The 22,424-nt window shown below is 36.9% G+C and overlaps 1 protein-coding gene across 1 annotated transcript in view; it reads left to right on the top strand.

Moving 5' to 3' along the window:
• Nucleotides 1-6,133: 6,133 nt before the first annotated feature.
• Nucleotides 6,134-22,424, top strand: part of vwc2 (von Willebrand factor C domain containing 2) — a 36,548-nt gene continuing 20,257 nt past the window's right edge. The window contains exons 1-2 of the mRNA XM_066690998.1: nt 6,134-6,394; nt 14,248-14,998. Coding sequence (XP_066547095.1) covers nt 14,324-14,998 — 675 coding nt within the window. The 5' untranslated portion in view covers nt 6,134-6,394; nt 14,248-14,323. The remainder of the gene's footprint in view (nt 6,395-14,247; nt 14,999-22,424) is intronic.

Raw genomic sequence — 22,424 nt, 5'->3', positions numbered from 1 at the left:
AATGTGCTTTTATATGGCAACATCAATGAGTTTAAGGTTATGAAAGAGATGGAGGTCATCGCGTTCAATTGCCTGTGCTATATTGATACACGGACCTCATTAAGCCATTTCTTGAAAGACCATTATGGAATCATTAAATAAAAAAGGCTTTGTAATTTGTATGATGTGGCTAAAACTCTTGTGTGTAAAAAGATCCCTGTCATCTTCCAACTTGACTCTACCATACCTCAGTTTATTTTCAGTTCCTTCAATCCACTTTATAATTTAGAAGTCCCAAGAGTGGAACGTGAGCATTGATTTTGTCTTGGAATATTCCACAAGGGCTGTGAAGTGCAGCGTATATTATATATATATACAGACATGCTCAGATTTGTTGGTACCCTTACAGCTCATTGAATTAATGCTTCATTCCTCCTGAAAAGTGATGAAATTAAAAGCCATTGCATCAAGTATACTTGCATGCCTTTGGTATGTCATAGAATAAAGCAAAGAAGCTGTGAAAAGAGATGAATTATTGCTCATTCTACAAAGATATTCTAAAATGGCCTGGACACATTTGTTGGTTCCCCTTAGAAAAGATTATAAATAATTGGATTATACTGATATTCCAAACTAATTAGTTTCTTTTTTTAGTATCACACATGTCTCCAATCTTGTAATCAGTCATACAGCCTATTTAAATGGAGGAATGTAGTCACTGTGCCATTTGGTATCATTGTGTGCACCACACTGAACATGGACCAGAGAAAGCAAAGGATAGAGTTGTCTGAGGAGATCAGAAAGAAAATAGACAAGCATGGTAAAGGTAAAGGCCACAAGACCATCTCCAAGCAGCTTGATGTTCTTGTGACAATATTATTAGGAAGTTCAAGGTCTACCTTTCTATCAGAACCAACATTCACTTTTTCAGCAATTTGAGCTACAGTAGCTCGTCTGTTGGATCGGACCACACGGGCCAGCCTTCGCTCCCCACGTGCTTGCATAAGTATTCAACCCCTGTGCTGTTTTTATTTCATCACAGATTAAATAAATTGCCCCAATGAGGACATAATTACCTCACCATTGGCCTACACCTGTGAACCATAAAAGTTGCTGTCACTTGTCATTAAGTCCATTGATAACCTGAAATGGTACAAAGGTAAGCAGTAAACTGCTGGTTTGACAGGTTGAGTGGCAATAAGAAAGCCATTGCTAAGATATAAGCAATATAAGAGAAATAGGTTTGCCTGGGCCATGAAGCTCCGCCAGTGGACTACTGAAGACTGGAAGAAGGTCTTACGGACCGATGAATCAAAGTTTGAAATCTTCAGTTCATTACGCAGGGTTTTTGTGCAGCATTGAGTAGGCGAAAGGATGGTTCCTCAGTGTGTGACACCAACTGTCAAACATGGAGGAGGAAGCGTGATGGTCTGCGGCCCTTTTGTTGGATCCAGAGTCGGCAACTTGCAGACTTGAGTGAGTGGCACCCTGAACCAAAACGGCTACCACAGCATTTTGCAGCGCCGTGCAATACCCTCTGGTGTACACCTAGTTGGTCAGGGTCTCATCCTGCAGCAAGATAATGACCCAAAACATACCTCTAAGCTATGTCAAAACTACCTTAGAAGAAAAGAACAAGACGATAGGTTTCAAATCATGGAATGAACAGCATAATCTCCAGACTTAAACCCCATCGAGGTTTGGGATGAACTTGACAGAAGAGTGAAAGCAAAGAAACCTACAAGTGTAACACATTTGTGGGAACTTCTGCAACAGTGCTGAGCAGAACTTTTGAACAATATTTGATTTCCACTGTAGAAAGAATGCCACGACTGTGTCCAGCTGTTATAGGTGGCTACTTTGATGAGTCAAAATTTTTGATTAATATTTTGTTAAAACGATTCCATGATTTATTTATTTTCTCCAATTGTTTGTTTGTTCAATACTTTAATTTCATTACAGTACATTGAGACATTAAACTCTGTAAATTTCAATAAAAACTGGAAAAATGTAGGTGTTCTAAAACTTTTGACCGGTAGTGTATGTATATCAACAAATAATAATAAAGAAGATAACTAAAGCACATCTAAATCACAATGTTTTCCATATGTGCACTGGATCTTTTAAATTGGTTTGTTTCAGCATAATGTGATAAAAGAAAATTCACTTGTTTTCATTTTCATTGACCCATTCATTAATTATAGAGGATTGCAGTGTAAATTGTTAGTTGTTAATTACTATTCAGTTCCTTAATTTCTTTAAGTACCAGTGCATTTTGAGAGCCTATTTTCTGTAGATTATTCTTTGGCCATATCCAGGCTAAATCATCCTTCATGTTTTCATCTTCAAACCCACTGTTCCACTTGCAAGGGCATGGCTTTAAAATTCAATACGACACTTGTCTGAGAAGAGAAGAATGAACATCAAGAGAGGTTAGAAAAAACAAAACAACCTCTTTTCAAGCTCAGATGAGCAGCAGCAGTCTATTGCAGTGGACAGTCCATTGAAAAAAGGACACGTCAGAACAATATGCTTAGCGAGTGGGGAGATGTGTCTCAGCACAACGCACTTACAAACAATAGAAGGCTAGCTTTCATGGTCATTGGGATTTTAGTGGAAAAGCAGGGAACTATACCTTCAAATGGATGTTTGGTGAAGGAAAAAAAGACCAGCTGTTTGCTACATCATATCTCCTGCATTTGAATATGTAATGTCACAGGTATAATGTTTATAACCATCAGAAAAACCTCAAAGAACATTCAATTTACTGCATTTACTGACAACAATTCATAATTAGATTGCATATTGTGAAATTGAATGAACTGAACTAAATTACATTTAAACATACATAACTATATAAATAACATGTTATTAAATGTCAGATATGCTATTTGTCTGTTTATTATTCTTTTTCAAAGAATTCCAGTTTTCTTGTATGTTGTGGTTGACAGCCATGCTGCAATGTCCCAGGACTATAAAGTAATTTGCCAGGAAGTCACAAAATAAAAGCAAAATCTCTCCATCACATCAAAGGCTTCAGTGCATCCCCAGTTTGAAATAATTCACTGACTAGATATTGAGAATTTCAAAGAGTTTCTCTCAAGTGCATGCCCATCTACCAGAACACTCAGAAGTCAGCATCTACAATTTCAAGTTATTTTCTATGCTTTCTCAAGACCAAATAAGTGACTCCGTTTTTTGACAGAAAACATCTTATGTGATAGCTTTTCCTGCTGGGTGGCAGGGTGTTTTATTAGATATGATTAAAAAAGTGTTTAGCATCTGTTGCACTGAGATATGAACTGATGAATTAATTAGCATCATACACACACTTCCATCAGCAATGAGATTTATACGTTGTCTGCTCCTGGAGTTGTTGAGCAGAAAACTGTCATTAAACCAGACGCAGCTATTCTCTAATGCAGAGGATCTTCAACAATTATACTTTAATTAAGTTTTTATATCAACAAAACTATTGCTTTTTGATCCAGACAAAACATCATGATTAATTTTTTAATTTTAAAGTATACACATCTCTGCTCAGTGAACCCCTCTCAAGTTCAAGGGCTCATTGCGTACCTGCCAAAGAGTAAAGAAGTAAAGAGTAAAGAACATCTAGTCTCTAAACAGGGGTAGAGATTATAGCTGTCAAAAGTAAGGTATGCAATTTGACACTCCGAATATCCCTGCAAATTTTATTTTTTACCACTTTCTTTGCCTTCTTCTTATATCTTAAGAGATGTGTGGGGTTTAACAAACAACTTCAAATTGCTCAGAAAGTGATGCTCATCTGCGTTTGCATTTCCTTCTAATGGCATCACATTAATAATGCAGTCTCTCATTCCACTGAGGTACGTAATACAGAAGAATCACCCTTCTGGGGTATTAGGGAGCCTCTGCTACCAGTTTTGGGCCTCCGGGCCATCAAAAGGTGTCCCATCAATTAAATACAAATCCTCAAAGAGAAAAAGGAGATAAATCATGTGAAGTAGTTAATCTCTCTTCACTAGCATTCCTACCGTTTTCAGTTTTTAAACATACCATATCACTGATTCGCCTCTACCTTTAGATCAACTCTTTGGTGTTTTGTTTCCTTCCGAGTTCCCTGTAGGTCTTCTTTTCCTTTTTTCCAGCTTGTTCTGTTCTAAAATGCAAAAGGTGATTCAGAGGTCAGCATCAAGTGCACTGCAGAACGAGAGGCATGCAACAGCAGGAGACTGGGGTGTCTTAGATGAGGCAGAGACAGCTTTCAGACCAGCTCAGATCTTCAAGGAGAACATCGTGGAGCAGAGGAATGAGACAGAGCTCAGTCAAAACAGGACAACGGGAGGGATGTTCTGAAGAAGAGGGGACTGATGTGTAATGCTGCAGTACCTGATTGGAGCTTACATGCCAACTTAAAACAGTCTGTTTTTGTAAAATTAAATTTGTTGGAATATAGAGTCTGACTGTTTCCCAGAGCATGTTTGTATGAACTAGCCTGCAGTAGCACACACACCAGTCTGTGCATTGGAGAGCCCTTAGTGGTTCCCTCACTAATGGACTGGTTTATCTCTGGGGATCCCTCCCATTCATAGTGCTCAAGAGATGTCTAGCAGCATGAAGCACACTAATCTGACCTTCAGCTGTGCAACTCTTTGCCACAGTCTTTCTATTGCTGAGTTACATTGTCCTAACAGCTGGTTACTTCACAACCAGCATAAAAGGCAGATTGAAAATGAGTTTGGGTTTTTGTTTTCCCCATTTCATTTCCTTTAACCTCCCATTCCCCCTTTCTGTTCTCCTCTAATTTTCTCGATACTAAATTGAATTTGAATTTCACCCGAGCTCTGGAATCGTACAGACCTCCTTTATTCACTGTTTGTGGACAGGTACTGCTGTTAAAAATGACTAACATCATCTGATATTGATCAAATTCCTGACATGTGGAAGCTGCTGCACTCTGCTTGGGTTAAGCTGGGCTGTTCACCTCTGTTACTCTCTATTTAGTGAGGTGACTGTGTCCTGATGAGACTAAGCAACCTACATTGAGTTTAGATGCTCCAGGTAAGACAGGTGCAGCATGCATCGCTCATAAGAATGATGGTTTGATAATACCAGAGTTGATATATGAGATATTGTATACTTTACACTTCAAATCTTGTAAGATAAAATGAGTCCCAAGCATGATTCTTAAATCTGTGGCTTCTACAAATCATTTATTTATTCATTTTAATATTTTATATGTGTGCTACAGCTTTACATTTTGACCATGCCGGCATTGGAACCAAACCAGACTTTTCTTGTATTCAGCTGTGACAAAATGTAGGATGAATAACCAATACTGAGTAATGAATAATTTAATGAAAATTGTATTAGGTGTCTGTGAGGTAAGACAGTATGATACATCACTAATTAGAATCTGACATTTCAATTCATGAGCTATGCATTTTATATTATATAATTATATTATTTTGCAGGATAGATAAGAATGTAGATAGGTCGATGGATAGATAGACTATGCAAGAAGTTAGGATCTTGTTAGAAATTAGTTGTTTTGTTGGTAGCCTGTATATATTATGTTGTCACTCCTCTGCAATAGTGCTTTTTGTTTGCTTTTAGGTAAGCATATTCAAGTTACTTCTAAATTATTAAACAAGACCATCTGAGACCATTCTTAAAATCAATGGTAAACTGCACCAGTTTTACATGTTAGCAAAAGCCTTGATCTTGAATGCATATTCTCAACACATTTTTTTCATTATGCTGAACCCACTTAACCCCACTCCTCAGGAATTGTACAATTTAGCATTCACAAAGGGGCATTAAAGATGCACCAGACAGATGTTCACCCAGCCCCATGCTTCCTGGACCCATTCAATCATTTAGAAACAAAAGTAACATGCACAACGTTGTCAAAATAAGGGCTATAAAAAATATTTCCCCAGGCATTATCATATGATAAATCCAGCACTCAATCTGTTCATTTGTTTTGATTTCTTTAACCTTTATTCAGCACAATATGCAGTACTGCGTGCATTTGCGAGAGCCTGCCCGGCTGATAATGATTCATGAATCGCCGAAGAGTGACTCCTTTAAGGGACCGGGTAAGATTGCTCCTCCTCCTCCTCCTCCTCCTCTCTGCTCCGAGGTGGCTCCTTGCCCAGCGCCAGGACTGCCTGCCCGCCGCCCGCCTGCGCTCACATCTGCGCCGGGAGAGTTGCGCTTCGTGTCGCCGGGCTCTGCAATCACTCGGATGGACACGCCAATCCGATCAACTTGACACGGAGACGCAGGCAGAGAGGCTGCCGCCAAATGTATCGACTTTTGTGCTAATTGTTGCGATTGCAAACCTAAGGCTAAGTGGACTGATCGCACTTTTTCCCATTCGTGCAGAAGTACTGGCGGTGGCCATCGCTAAAGCCGCATCCTACAGGTAAACTTTGCATGCAATCAAACACTGCAGAAAGTCTTGGGGATGTGATGGGTTTGCACTGTTTGCAAAGGGAGCTTGACAGAGGAAACCCGTACTAATGAGGTATTGTGCTGTGTGTGTGTGTGTGTGGATGTAGGTGCTTTTCCACGCCACAAGACAACAGATTCTGACAGCAGAACAAAACCTCAATACCCCGGCTAATACAATCTGCAGCTTTAAAATGCGATGTCTCCTTCTTGTGAGTGCAGCTGTGTTACAGTTTGCAGCTGGAGACCCAAAAGCCATTTCTGTACCTTTGCATTTCATACTGAAACACTGCGAGGTGAGCGATGGCTTGGAGTGAGGGATGCAGTGGCAACAGACCGGACCTGGCAGTGCGGGAGAGAAGTGTACTTTATTCAGACACTGGCATCTCAATTGAAAGAGATCTTTCCCTTGCCCTGATCTGTAAGGATGGTCTCCGCCCGGTTAGCATATACAATAAAGAGCAACGGCAGCATTGACTGTGGGTACAGATGTGTTTTCTTTGTATTTTCGTTTTTACAATGTATTTGGTGCATAGATGCTGGCTAAAGTTCAGCTCATTCATTCAACTTCCTTTTCAAATGTTATTATTGCTACTTCTGATACTAACACTACTACTACTGCTACTACTAAATAATAATGGTGATGATGATAACAATGTGCTTCTATTTAAAGCTTAATCACATTATTTCCTGTATATTTCTATTCAATTTGCAACCAGAGAAACAGTGAGAACAATACTAAAAACCAGTGGGTGAAAAGTAAGGATGCCATTGTGTTGTGTTTTAAGTTCAGCACAGACACTTGTAGCCTGTCTTTTTATGAGTGCCGTGGATTGATCTCCAGGTCTGGTGGGTGTATTTTCATTGACATATGAATATGCATCTGCATGATACCAAAAGAAAGTAATAGGGTAGGAATAAAATATGCCGTCCTTTTTAAATGTGTTTGTTCTGTTCCAATGCAATCAAAACTGTAATTCCTGCTGTTTGGATGCTGCAGTATGCAGGAGCTCTAGAACAGAATAGGATGCCCTTTCTCTACAATAGTGACAGGGTTGCTGAATTGAGGTATATTTAGGTTCATGTGTAAATTGCACTGGCAAAAGGATGTGCTTAAGGTTAGAGTAAAAGCCTGTAAATAATAGGCTCCAGATATTCATTCAAGAGAACAAATGGTTGCTGGCCAAATAACCCAGCGTCATACACAGTACATTCAGATTGTTAATGTGATGCTGTAAAAATAAGAATCAGATTACAAATATGTCCAGTGTTAAGTAAAGGGAATGGGAATACAGTTTTTCAACAAGCTCCTAAAATACCCAATCATCTGTAAAAAAATACAATTAATATTCATACATAAATAATAAGCACTGCGTTAGGATGCTTAAAGGAACTCTGATATAAATATTTTATAGAAATAGCACTCTGGTCATTTTTGTTTTGGCTTTTCGGTTGTTTGTTTTGTATGTATGTGTATGTAACGTGTATGTGTGTGTGTGTGTGTGTATGTATATTGATATATCAGTTTATGCCAGACAGCTGGAATCCTGTAGGACCGTGATATGGCAGGCTTATTGATTTGTAAGGCATTTTCTATGTTAATCCTGTAGTTGACTGCGTGGATGTGAACCATGCATTGTATGGATGGAAAGGTAAAAGAGACACTGGTTCAGAACACCTGCTTCTGTAACAGGGGCTTCTTTTTAGAAAGGTCTTCTTGCAGCTGGGGTTGTGCATTCAAACAGCACTACACTGTGCTGTGCAGGGAGCAGGGAAACACATTCACTGCACTGCTTGGATTTCAGTTTCGGTCTCTAGTGCTGATGTAGCCCACTTTGCTTAACATGATTACAAGAATCCTGGTCTTAAGATCAGACTGAAAAGACTATTGTGTACTCTAAAAGCACACCTGAATTCCTGCCATAGTTTTAAAAACAACAATCGTAAATATTGCACAGGGCTTGAATTTAACTTGTCTAAAATATGTCTTCTAAACAGTGGGCTGTATGGATATCTGAAATGACTATACAGGGCAATTACTAGAAAAGGTGGAGATCCCTGTTAAATTTGTTTGGCCACTGGGCTACTTTGGTGCAAATTAATTTTTCATGCGATAGTGTGAGGAGCATCATATTCTGAGTATGAAAAATGCTCATTATTTTAATTTGTATGCTGTTATTAAAAACAAAAGCAGAACACCTTCACTTAAAATAACATGGAGGTATTTGAGTTCTGTATTCTGAATCAAACATGAAATATAAAAGGAGCTTTTAGAAATTGAAGATGTTAAATGTATATAATTGGATATCCCATATATCTATGCACATCTAAATGATTTTCTCAGCTATAACCACTAGAGAACTGTCTCTCATAGTATTTAACTTCAAGTTACTAGAAACCAAAATACCTGAGTTGTATCTGTACTTATGTGTTATTTAATCATGAAATTACATTTGACAAAGAATTACATAAAATTGCCTTACAGGACTTGTTCCATATGACACTCAGTGTATTGTAGCCATAAATCATTAGAAGACTGATTCATGAAATAGCTCTAATATCTGTCTACAGAGGGTACCAACATCAGCACTTCATTAAATCAAAAGATCAAAGAAGTGGGCAGGGAAAGTCAAGTGGAAATTCAGGAATAAACCCAAATATTATGATTGACTTCTCTAGACAAAAATGTAACTTCCCATGTTATGCACCACACCTTGGACTTTATAATAATAAAGATGTTTACTTGTATTTTACTTTATGTTTATTATATCAATGCATACTGTGCCCCAGCAGGTATATTTTAAACTGTGTCTTGACTACTGTTTTTATAAATACTCAGGTTACTATCAATTAGGTGTTGGTGATATACATAGTCATTAAGCTATATAAAGTTATCCCACAAAACATGAGTTTGGTTTCTGGAGATCTACAATGGCTTAATACTGCCACTTGATTGGTAGAAGTATGTGAATGCTATACCTATTAAAACGTTATTAAAAAAAAAAATATATATATATATATATATATATATATATATATATATATATATATATATATATATATATATCACGTAACCCTTTATTTTGTACTTCTTTTTTCCTTAAAGGACAAATGCAGTAAATTATTACTTATTCATGCTAACAATGATTACTTTGAGAACTAAAATGTTCAAAAAACAATTCCTGTTTTGTCAAATTAATAAGTTGTTTTGCTTTTTAAAATGCTTCTTTCATTTTTGCAAGTTTGTAATGTATTGGAAGCCAAATGTAAGTGATATTCAGGCATGTCACAAATGTCCACATGGCTGTCTTCTCCTTATTTGGCTAGTAATTACTAAACATAGAAGTATTGATTTAAAAACTGCCTAGTTAAGCTTGGAACTGTTTCCACTTTTTTATTAGTTCAGAAGTTGAGATCTACAATCATTCATTTTATGTGTTTGTTTTATATCTTTGGTCAGCCTTGTCAAACATTTCCCAGTCAGTTATTGTACAATTCCTTTCATTTTACCAATTCTTCTTGAGTCTGTCTCATTAATACCTTATCATTCCTGACCTAAAAAAACAACATGATAGTCTAGTGGATTGTGTGTCTGGTTCCTCATGCATAGGTTGGCTTGACGATCTGTAAATCCAAGAAAGGAAGAAATGAGCATGAATCATGTTCAACAGGTTTTGAACTCACTGCAACTTATAATGGCAAACTTTTGGACTTGTACTTCATACACCCAAAACATGTGCTTCACTGCATCCCTCCAGGAACATGTTTGTACCTCTTATACATCTTAGAATATCAATATTATTTTCTTGGCAGACATTTGACAATGCATCCTCAATTTATACCTTATGTTTTTGTCACACAAAATGTTGTGTTTCCTGGGCATGACTTTTCTTTATTTCTTTATGTATGTATCTGAGGTCAGTTTGGCTCACTTCAAACCACTGTCTCTCTTTATAATAGACTCAAAATGAGGCTGTTACACAACTCCTCTGGGAATACACTATCCATTTTAATATTACCGGGTACCCACTGACTTAATTTGTTTTACTGAAGTGAAATGTAGCCTACTTTATTTTATTTTATTTTTAACTTAGAAGTATGTGTGCAGTTATTACGCTAAAAAGTCTAAACATTTAGTTAAGTAAAGATTTATCACAATAAATATGCCTCTGATACCTTCACCATTGTTAATGGCATTTGCTTTTCTTAGAGGTTTGGATTTATATGGTGCTCTGTTGACTTTTAAGGGTTATATATTTAATTCACATTCCAGAGTTTAACACTGTGACTGTTAAGATGAAAACATGACCTCTAAGCAGTATATTTTAATTGTATTATGAACCACTTACTTTTTTTATTTCGTCATGCAATCTTGGCAAGCCTTTTATTCCTCCTTATTGTGCCAGAGTCATATAAAACGTGGTATATAAGGGTTTGAATTACTGTCTTACATTTTTTTTTTTTAAACGTCAACAGTATTTCTTTTGTCCCTGTCAAAATCAGTGCTTAAAATCAGCAATTGCTACATCAAATCTGTTCCTTGTTTAATGGTGCATCTGGATGTAGATGTAAAGCAGTGAAAAGAAATGTATTTTGGCTCCCGTCTCTGCACTGCAGGTCTGAAGCGTTGTGCAGATTGTGCAAAACCCAGATGCTAGTGCTCTAATTAAGATGAAGAAATATCAATGTGTCACTCTGGGCTCAGCCTTGATACAGGATTTTGCACTTTGTGGAATGTGAGGTAGAGCAAGATTTATTTGGCACGCTGCCTCACGCTGTAAAGGTCTTGGACCTACACTTTCTAACACGTTGGCCCTCTGCGATCCAGGATTTGGCTGAGATGTGAGGTTCATTATCGTCCCAGTGGCACTGGAATCTTTGTATGTGCCCATTATTGTTTTACAGCTGCTGTATTTTGAGTGAATGTTTGTTAAAGCAAAAGGTATTCAAACATGTTACAGTGACTGTAGACAAGTATAACAAATGAATACATCACAATAGAATGCATTTAAGAAATGTAAAACAGTATATACAGATTGATAGACAGACAGATAAATGGGTATGCTGCCACTGTTTCAAAATGCTGACCAGCAGGATGCAGCAAAAGAAAACAGGTGTAATTCTTACTCTACGTAAGAAAGCTAGCAGCAGCTGTGTTTAATAAGTTATAGCCATGGAAATGTGACGCATGGAAAGCTGCACTGTGATTTGACCCATGGTGATTTAGATTTTGTATATATACCTTAAACTTTACATGAGAATAAATCAGTGCTCAGCTTGGTTTACCCTCAAATTCTGCTGTTTTATGTAACATTTATATTATGTTTCAAAAGGAAAAGTATTATTCCAGTGATTATGAGCATTGTGTGTGTAGCAATAATGTCTTTCAATTACTGGTCATTTTAGTCCTAATGAATTGGGGATTCAAACAAAAAAAAGTTTTTTTTGGCAGTTAATTACATTTAAATACATTTTTTTTTAAATCAGAAGCTTTTGGTTTGGAGCTTGAACTTTACATTTTACTCGTATTTAGTCATCAGATTGACCTTCAGTTGGTTTGTTATTCTGCCGTGCTGTGAGTCTATGAATAACCCATGTCAGTTCTGATCAGTGTTGAACAGAGAAACGTGCTGATCAGGTTTGGATACCAAGCCAGGTGCATTGGGGAGGTAGAGCCCTCACTGGTGCAGAAATAGCATCATAAACCTGGTGAAAAGACTGAATGGCACCAGCTCACAGGGATCATCTTACTTTTCAAACCGGAAGGACTGTAAATCAAGCTGTTTCAAATAAAAATGTCCTGTTCAGTCATCTGTGGGTCTGCTCTCTTACTTCTGCCAACATTTGTGCCAAGTGCTGACAGTGACAGAGCCATGCACAGGATGGGATAGTAAATTAGTTAAGGTATATCCACACTAAGAATAGATTTAGTAAAACAAAAAACAAACAAAAAATACAACATGCTTATATTGTCTTTTCAAAACATTACAAATACAAACACAGACTGCTATGGTTGAATTCTGTATTCATGTATTCAGTTTTTGTCCAGTCACTCTGTAGTCATTAACCAGACCCAACAACAAATTCAATGAAAGTACTTCAGCTATGATGACTGTGTTAGACAGCGTATTACAATGCATTTCATCTCCGATTAAATAGACATATCAGTAATGCAACAGAATGGAATTATGTTCTGCCAAGCTCTATTAGTAAAGGTGTGCATTTAAAAAAAAAAAAAAAAAAAAAGACTGTGGCACTCACTGGTTCAAACTGAATATTTAGCACCTTTTGAATATCAACCAAAGTAGTATCTTGATCTCGACACACTTTATGATTTTCACAGCCCAGAATCACATTAGGGACCGTCTGGCGTGTGCTCCTTAAAGAGATCTGCAGCTGTACGTTTAAGAATAGCCATGAAATGTTCAATTAAGATAAAATGCTAGACAGTATTTTTTCAAGTGTCCTACTTACCTTAATACATCTGGTTTTAGTTATAGGGCCGGATGAAATCAAAACTTTGACCCACCCGCTAATAGAAAACTACAGAACTGTACTCAGTTGCGTCTCCATTTTTAGTAAGATGACACTTTCTTCTAATCATAAATGTCACCACTATGATGTACAGGTTTGTAGTTTTCTAGTTTCATTTAATTGCTTCATGGGCAGGAAGTCAAACTGGAATTCATGAAGACATATTACACATAGACTAATAAGAGGTTTGTGGTAAGCACCTTGTGGAAAACTTTTTTCTTCATGATCGCTTTATTTTTGAAGTATTTTGAAGTGCTTTTACAACCAGTAATTTTAACACATTTAAATTGTAATTTTTTCTCCTTTGATTGACACAACCTACTCAACACTTTAAAGAAGCAAGAGGATTTTTATTGTGAAACAACAGTTTTTTGTCTTGTTTAGATTAGAGTCAATATTTGGTAGAGCCATCTTTGGCTGCAATTACAGCTGTGAATCTTTTGGGGTACCTTTCTAACAGGTTTGCACATCTGGATTGTCCAATAGTTCTTCTTGGCAAAAGTGTTCAAGCTCTGTCAAGTAGGTTGGGGTTGTTGGTGGACAGCAATCTTCAAGTCTTTCCACAGATTCTCAGTCAGATTCAAGTCCGGGCTTTGACTGAGGCACTTGCTGTTCAATGTATGGTTTATAATGGTTTGCATTACAGATACAAAAATGAATAATATTTCCTCTGTAGTCAGGTCAATGCCTTTATGTATGTCATTATTTATTTATCAAAAGTGTTAAATCAAAAACTTGAACTATTTATGTTGTCCAGGGACAGGAGTTCAAATAGAAACCTTGATCTAGAAGTACTAAATTAAGATCATTTGGATTAATTTTCAAAGGCTGGTGGAAGAAGCCTATTTACATCTTCAAGGCATGTGTAAGAATCCCTTTTGATCTCAGGAAAAATTTGGAATAAAATCACATCCTGAGGTCTTTGAAAAGAAAAAAAAATAAAAGTTTTAATGATTTTGGGAAGTAAAAAAAAGAAAAGAAACCATAGCCCATATTACCATTTTAAAAGTTACAAAGCACTCTCAAGTTTAAGTTTATTGTCTTTTTAAAATCATTGCTAGGTTTGTTTTGTGTTTATGCAGTATTGAAGACTCCTTCAAAGAGTTTAAAAAGAACATAATGTTAATATGATTTGGATCAACCCTCTTTGAAGGATCAAGAAAAGGTATTCGTTTCTTGTTTGATCTACAGCGTGGAAAATGCTGAAAGATAATCAACAAAATATTAATATTTGCCAGCTGCTCCATATAAAATAACCATACATGATTTGAAATTTTTGTTGTTATTTTGCAGATGCGTGCGGGGAGATGGTGACAGTGATGTGAATCTGTGATGTGAGCGTCCTCACCCCTGGGGGTGGTGGAGAGACATGCGGCATTCTCTTGCCATGACGATTGGCCTTCTATCTAGAGCCCTTCTCATCACCTGCTACCTGATGGGCATCCTCTGCAATCCCACAATCCCCCTGCAGATGAGCCAAGAGAGGCTGGAACGGGCATTGACCCAGATCAAACAGGACCAAGCCTCCAAGAGTGGGCTGAGCCAGGCCAGCCAGGAGCAGCTGGAGGAGATTGGCAGGATGGGGAGGGAGGAAGTGGTCAAACAAGGCAAGGGCAAAGGAAACCGGACCAGTTTCAGCAAAGCAAAGCCGGGCTGGACTAATCAGGATACCGGGAACAAAGAAGAGAAAGTCCAGCAGCAGCAGGATGAGACGTCCCTGGAGCAGATGGACGAGGGTCCCACCAGTGAGTCCAGCGTGACCCCAGATGGTCTGGACGAGTACGCCTACCCCGACTATCGCGGGAAGGGCTGTGTGGATGAGAGCGGCTTTGTGTTTGCCATTGGGGACAAGTTCACTCCGGGTCCGTCCACCTGTCCTTGCCTGTGCACCGAAGAAGGGCCACTGTGTGCGAAACCCGAGTGCCCCAAAGTACACCCCCGCTGTATCCGCGTGGACACCAGCCAGTGCTGTCCTCAGTGCAAAGAGAGGAAAAACTACTGTGAGTTCAGAGGCAAGACCTACAAATCGCTGGAGGAGTTTAAGGTTAGGATTCCCCTTTTTATTTTTTCTACCTCTAAAACAGCTTTATTATGACACAGCAAGAAATAAAGATAAAATAAAATAAAGGATCAGCATACTGAAAAATCCCTCTGGACACCCAGGTGAAAAAAATGTTCTTAGTTTCTGCCAGATAAAATATTTTAATAAATCAAAATGTGCTTAGACTGGCAGTCAGTAGCATAGTCTCAACTTATACTGAACAATAAATAACAGGTGAAGTGAAATAATCTATTGATTTCTATGAAAGTGCATCTCAGAAGACAAAATGTATGTGTTGATGGCATTGCATTTCTCAACAAAATATCACCCTACTTTACAGTACCAGCTGCAAGTTCTTTAGGTATTCTGGTACACAATGTATGCAGAATACAGTATTTTTGTTAATTTGGTCCAAGTAAACTCCTATAGCATATTTCTAGGTCTGTTTCATTTTCATGCCCATCACAACACTTCAAGTGGGGTCAAGGTTGTGTATGTTGAAACCAGCAAATGCATTTCAAATTCTTCCAGAAGTTATTTAGAGTAATTCTGCCTGTGTGTTTAGGGTCCTTAACACATTGAATACAAACTTTTCACCTGAGGATATTCTGTCAAATCAGAGAGTGAATTCAAGTTATTCTTTTGCAATCACCATTGTAAAAAAAGATGCTTAGACTATAAGACAACGGTTTACATACAATTGTACTTTATATATAAGAATTTGTTTAGTAGGTCCCATCATTTTGGCAGCATCAACACATATGCACATAATAAAAAACACACCTTGCAGAGAGTCAATTAAGACAAACAATTACTATACAAATGCCTAGAATTTATGAAAACCTGGATGTGCAAGTGCTGCAGTGTAATGGATTTGTCCCAAGTTTGGATGATAAATTGGGTTAATAACACATAAGCTCAGCAGAGAACCTGGCAATGCGCAGCCAGTTAGTTTGCAAGAATGTGAACATCCGCAGGTCTAATGAAGAAGCACAATTAGTCACACAGGGCACAGCACGCTTCTCTTTAATATTCTACCTACTGTGTTACTTTCTAACAATGCAGACTAGAGCTGGATGAAGAAGAGACTGTACATACAAACATCCAGAGAAATGAGACACGGGCAATGTCATGTTTCAGCTTTAAAGCTGTTTTTTGATCTTATTGAATCTGTGCATAGTGGTTGTTACAGATGAGCCTGTCTTTACGTTGGGTATTTACACATTCAGATCTGCTATGATATCCTAATCCAATCCCACATGACATATTGACTGAATGTTCCCTATTGAAATAAGTGTTAATAGTTTTATTCAATCACAATGACTTATATGTTATTATGATTATAATTATTGATAATAATTAATCATTCTGCATACTTCCGTGGCTATAACATAGAAATACAGATTCATCATAATTTGGTGAGATTTGATCATTAAAGGGGGACACGTTTCAGAACACCTGGCACAATAATTGCAGTAGCAGGCTCTAAGCTCTGTCCAAACATAGTTTATCAATTAAAGTTTGCTGTAGTATTAGTTCCCAATATGCAATTATGAAAATCAAAGTTCATAAAGTGATGGGGTAGAAATTCTCTTCTTGCAAAAGCAGACTTGAAAATAAAGGGTCTTGTGTTCAGAGTTGTATTATGTCTGTGTTATAAAATAAAAGTAGGTCTAAGAGAAACGTTCTTATTGGGGGGAGGAATTACAGCACTGATTCGCTGGGATTACTATTGCTCCCCTAAGAAGATGAAGTAAGAGACACAGAGTCACAAAGCAATCAAAGGTTTCTAAACAGTGGCTGGGAAGCCGTCGGGGACGACATTTACACCGTGTTCTACACCACTGCAAGAGAAGCTCTTCAGACAAAACTGATAAGATTCAGCCTTCTTGAAATGTGTCTGAAAGCAAGTGTGACGGAAAACCAGTTAGCTTTGTCAGTCACTCAGACAGTCAGTTTGTCTATATTTGTACATTAGGACTTTGGAGCGAGAACCAGCCTGTTTGATCCCATAAGGATAACTTGAAAAGTGTTTCTGATACAACATCTAATGGATTATTGATAGACCCCAGTGCGTTGGATTAAGTGACATGACTGATCAAATATTCTAAATATCTTTAATATAAATAGATCTACATGAGTATTTACTATGTCCCTTGGTGCTACATACCCACTGGATATAACAGTCTTTAAATCCTGCTATTTTCAACCTATTTCGTAACTTTCAAGATATCAAGGACCTCTGTCTAGTCACCCTTCAGCTGTTGAACACCAAAACTAGTACTGGAATCAAGCATGAGTTTGACTGTACATTATACTGGACAAAGGCCCTAACATTGAACCGGGGGAACCTCTCTTCTCATTGTTGCCTAGATCACTGGATGCACTTTGTGTCCTATGTTCAGCTCCATCACTATGTGGAACAGCACTGCTAATTCCTGCTGAGCTAGAGTTCCATAATGAATATTTTAGGTACCTGTTTGATGTCTGGTAACAACTTTCCATAAGTAGATGTCCAACTTTCCATGTATGAGATGTTAATCGATTTCCTTTGGCTCATATTGTATTTGATACCTTTGTTTCATACTTCAGATTAAAAAAAAAAACACCTTTGCTGTAATCAACTGGGAGTTGTGTTATTTGGTTAGGAATCCTGTGATGGTAATAGGTTTTAATCAAAAAGACAGAACAGGAAGCAGAATGTTTTGATTTGACCTTTTTTTTCTTTTTATCTCCTTCCATCACGCTGGGTTCCAACAGCTTTAGGATCTTTCCAACTGCTCTTTCATTTATTTTTTTTACAGATCATTTCAAATGTTTTATTCAGATTGCATTACATTGAAATAAAAAATGCACAGCTGTCTTCCAAAAGTATGAAAGAAAGTATGTAGAGAGAGGAACCTGAACCATTTAACATAGTTTTTGCAGTTTTCTTAAATTATTCCGTTTGTCTATGAAATTGCAGAAATATTTTGCTGTTGAATACCATAAAAGGGCACAAAAAGCCAGTAGCTTTTTACAAATCTCTTTGAGGTATACAGTTTAAATAGCTGTATCTTCGTTACAGTAAATTCAACTATACTCACTCTCTTTTGCCACTCATGGTAAAACATCAGTCTGCAGGCTTTAAAAAGATTTTATATTTTCAACAAAACCGCCAATGAAAGCTACCTGTCTATTCATAAAGATGCACTCGTGGCGTTTTTTATTACTTATTTTTTGTTTTGTTTTGCATGTTTGTTTATGGATTCACTGAGACTATAAATATGAGCAAGCATATGGACCTGTCAAAATATCTAGGTTTCTTAATGTGACAGGTGATCAAGAAAGGGGAAACACCTCCCACTCCAAGGAAAACATGTGAGTGTAATGAAATGAGGCAGAAAGATGCGTATTGGCTTGCAGTAAAAGAAAGACTGACTGAAAGGCAGGGTACACTTTTCCATAGTAATGCAAAAAATGTATGTGGAGTGGACACATTTTGTATTTCATATTCTCTACTCGTTAAATCCTATTCAGTATTTTTTGCCTCTGCATCCCTAATAAAGGTAAACATATAATTATTGAAGTAAACTTGTTTTTTTGTTTATTAATGTATTGATTGGTTGATTGTTTCCTATAGATCCATGGTGATTTCAGGGGACATTTTGTGTACAGGGTTATCTTAAGCTATTAAAACATAATGGGGCGCATTTTGTTAAACTAATGGGGGGAATTAATGTAAACATCATGATGATGCAAAAATTAATGAAGAGCGGTTAACTTTATTTATTTTATTTTGCATTTGAATGGAGGCAAAACCAAATCAGATGCACAATGGGCTTTTATGTTCAGTGATTTTCCAGACTACAGTGCAGTTGTTACACCAGAGCAGTTTCCCTTGCCTCTGCCTTTCAAAACCAATCTTGAGTCTGTCTCTATAGTTCAAAACCAATCAATTTCTACTAGTTAGTTCAGGCATAACTAATTAGGCAAGCATATCAGTGTGTTGGTCTAGCAAATAGATGCTTTTACGCTGAAAGTTTTTGTCAGGATTTGGACAGAGTTCTCCTGTTGTCTAATTGACATATGAATAAATCCCACTAATACATTTGCAAAATTAAGTGGTGCTCACTGATAATGTGCCAGGCTTTCAAAATCCATTTGATATATTAAAAGGTGAATGGTGTATGTAACTTATGAAATTTAGACTTTTTATTTATCTAGTTTTTGATAATCAAGATGTTTCGAATGCATTGAATCGCTACCTTGTTTATTCAAACAGGAATTATACATTGCTTAGACTTTTGGCATTAGGCATTTTATTGGTTTGATTTCTCCTTTTTTGACTCAAAAATATTTCTTAACACCCCCTGGTCTCATTAGGGCTGTTTAAAGTAACTTAAATGTGACGAATATAGTAGATCATACGGCATTATTTAAATCTTGCCAATAGCTGTTTCAGTTGTGGAATTTCCTAGTGAAAAAGGCTCAATTAAAGCTTCTTTTATGTCCTTTTCACTGTTTTATTTTTTTAATGATTTTGGTTGTCAAGCAAGTTATTATTATGAATATTACGGTCTAAAACTAATTTGATCATTATTTTCTTACATTGAAACGCAGTCAGTGTGTGGCTAGTGTGTTTAGATCTAGGATCTGGATCACTAAATGTTATTACTTCATGCAGATTTTGATTTATTCTTATATCAATTTTTAATGAACCCCCAAGCACCAAAAAAGGCATGTCTTCATTCCCAAGTCCCTCATACACACAATAAATATTCTTAATTCTAAAGAGAATTGAGGAATGAGGAAGTACTCAAGGTATTTAATTGATCAACACTCAATCTTTATTTAACATGGGGCCCTTTACAAGGATTTGCCACAGAAGGCTTCGCAGAGCTGTTGTGATTGCTTTTATGGTTCAAGGGTCTTCTGCTTTTCATTACACCTTAGCTCTGAGTTACTTACTGGGGCCATTTATTTGCTTAATTGATGGAAAAACCACATGTTGTCCAGGTCTCTCCTTATTGACCATTTGATGTTTTCTCTATAACCTGCTTTCCAGAGTGAGAAAATGTAACTCTTCATCCAAATCGCCTTTATACATTGTTTTTCTGTAATACTTCTATAAACAAACTGCAAATAGTGTCAATAATTAGATAATTTAGCCATAATAATATGTGGGTCTTGACGATGATGAGTTATGTTTATCAAATTTAAGTTGGCAACATACTGTAATGTGAACGAAGAGGTGATCCGACCGCTAGTGGACAGACTAATTTAAGGAATAAAATGGAGGCGGTGTAAATGAATATATTACATGGAAGAGAGTCAAAGATGATGTGCTCTGAATCCTTATTTACACACAAGATTTTAATGTCTGAGTATTTTAATGTTGATTAATTAGAATTCTCTGAAATATAACCTTTGCTAATGGAACTGTATCCAAATACATTTAAATAGAAATTAAGCTTCCAAAAAGGTAAAGCATAAATGATTTGGCATAATAAATTATTTGATGGATACTGAATACATTTTACAGTTTACTGATATTGTATGATTGATGCTCAACATTTTTTTGAAGTCTGAGGAATGTCTGTATAATTTCTATAAGTATTTTTCTACTTTCCATATACTTTTGAATCACTTTGTGCATTCGGATATATTTCTCTGTTGTTGATTTTTTTTCCCTAACACTCCTGAAATGAAGAGTATATAATAACAGAATGCTAAATGCAGTTAAATAAAAAACACAGTTAAATAAAAAAATCTATGTATTCTTCAAATGAATCTTTTACCAACTTCTCTCCACACTGAAATGTGGAATGTATTCATACTCATCAAAAGAGCTGCCATATAGCATCATTATCACTTTGTCACTTACGACCCCAAGTGTAACAGAACTGTCTCTGCAGATTCTCAAATCAAACTCCTTCTATCAGACTGGAAAGTAAACAAGCTCGTAATGTTACTGTGGGGTCTGTGGAAACCAAGGGGACAATTGTAACTGCCTCTGAGCCCGTCTTCCTGTCCCTCTCAGGGGGAGCACCAAACAAGGCAATAAAATGACCAAGAGAGAGCGTTGAGCAATTAATCTCTAAATATTTGGGTCTCGAGAGTGTTTAAATAAATTGTTTGACTCCTAGTGGGCCTTGACAACCGCCAACAGCTAATGAGTAACTGATTTACCGACTCAGGTTACAGATATTACTCCTACCAACGCACAGCGAAACATCCAACCCACTCCAAAATTGGCCATCTTTCATTTCCAGTTATCAACTATGGTTTCAAATCTTAACATTTCTCTCAGATGAAAGATTTGATGCCAGATGTCAAAGCTTTTACACACACACACACACACACACACACACACACACACACACACACACACACACACACACACACACACATATAGCTCCATCATAAGAAATAGCTTGTCTGAAATCTTTTTTTGAATAAGGTACTCTTGTTCTTCTTGACAATTTGTTAATTATAGTATTCTTTGGTTGTGGTGAAAATACAGTGAAAACAGTTATTCATAATTAAATATTAAATACCTGTCTAGGTAGATGAAGGAAACTATTCAGTAGGGTGTTCAATATTTACTTCTGCTCTTCCCTTCAGAAGCTTCCATTTCTCAATACTCAAAATACTTAACAAAAAAAGAATAATAATCTAAGCATGGTTGGTAAAAAATTAAACAATGCTTGTCTTTAAGTTATAAACAATTGCAATAATTAAATGCTGTGCAAGTCAGATACTGTTACAGATAGCTTGAGTAAATCTATCCCCACAGCAAATTAATCCTGAGCTTTATGACTTGAAATGTCAGTGATCCTAACAAGAATCCCTTTGGTACTCTGCAAAATGTGCAATTAAGTGTATGTGATTATTATGTATTTATTATAATAAGACCTTCAGAAGTTTTATTTACTGTAAGCTAATGATAGTCCTTTTAAATTGCCTTCCGTTTTACCCAAAGAGAAAAAACAAAACAAAAAAAACAAAGGGGAAAAGAAACAGGTCTCCTCTGATTTGACTGTGAATTGCTTCTTTCGGTGCATGCAGCAGTCATGATGAAACTCTTTAAAAGTAATGAGATTATTGGGTATAGCACTGCAGTGATTCCAAACTGTTTTACTGAGCCTGGGCAATAAAATCGAATAAAATCCGAGCTTTGTCTATGTTCTCTTTGGAGTTACCCAATGCACCTTGTCAGAGAAATGTTTACTGGGGCCTTAGAAATCCAGTCCCTCTGGAGAACACAGGTGCTCTTGTATTTATTTTTTTCTTTCTTTAAAATACCAATAGTATACTAGTGAACACTCGCATTTTGTAGTAAGGTGAACTCCAGGTTACCCAGACTGATAGACAACTTTGTCAATCCCAGTTTTATCAAAGGCTCCCTCAGTACTTCACTGTGACGATCAATTCCAGGCCTCTGGGA

The sequence above is a fragment of the Amia ocellicauda genome, chromosome 18 (assembly GCF_036373705.1).
Source record: "Amia ocellicauda isolate fAmiCal2 chromosome 18, fAmiCal2.hap1, whole genome shotgun sequence".
NCBI classification, from domain to species: Eukaryota; Metazoa; Chordata; class Actinopteri; order Amiiformes; family Amiidae; genus Amia; species Amia ocellicauda.
Note: the sequence above shows the minus strand (reverse complement) of the source record. Positions and strands in the feature narration are given on the sequence as shown.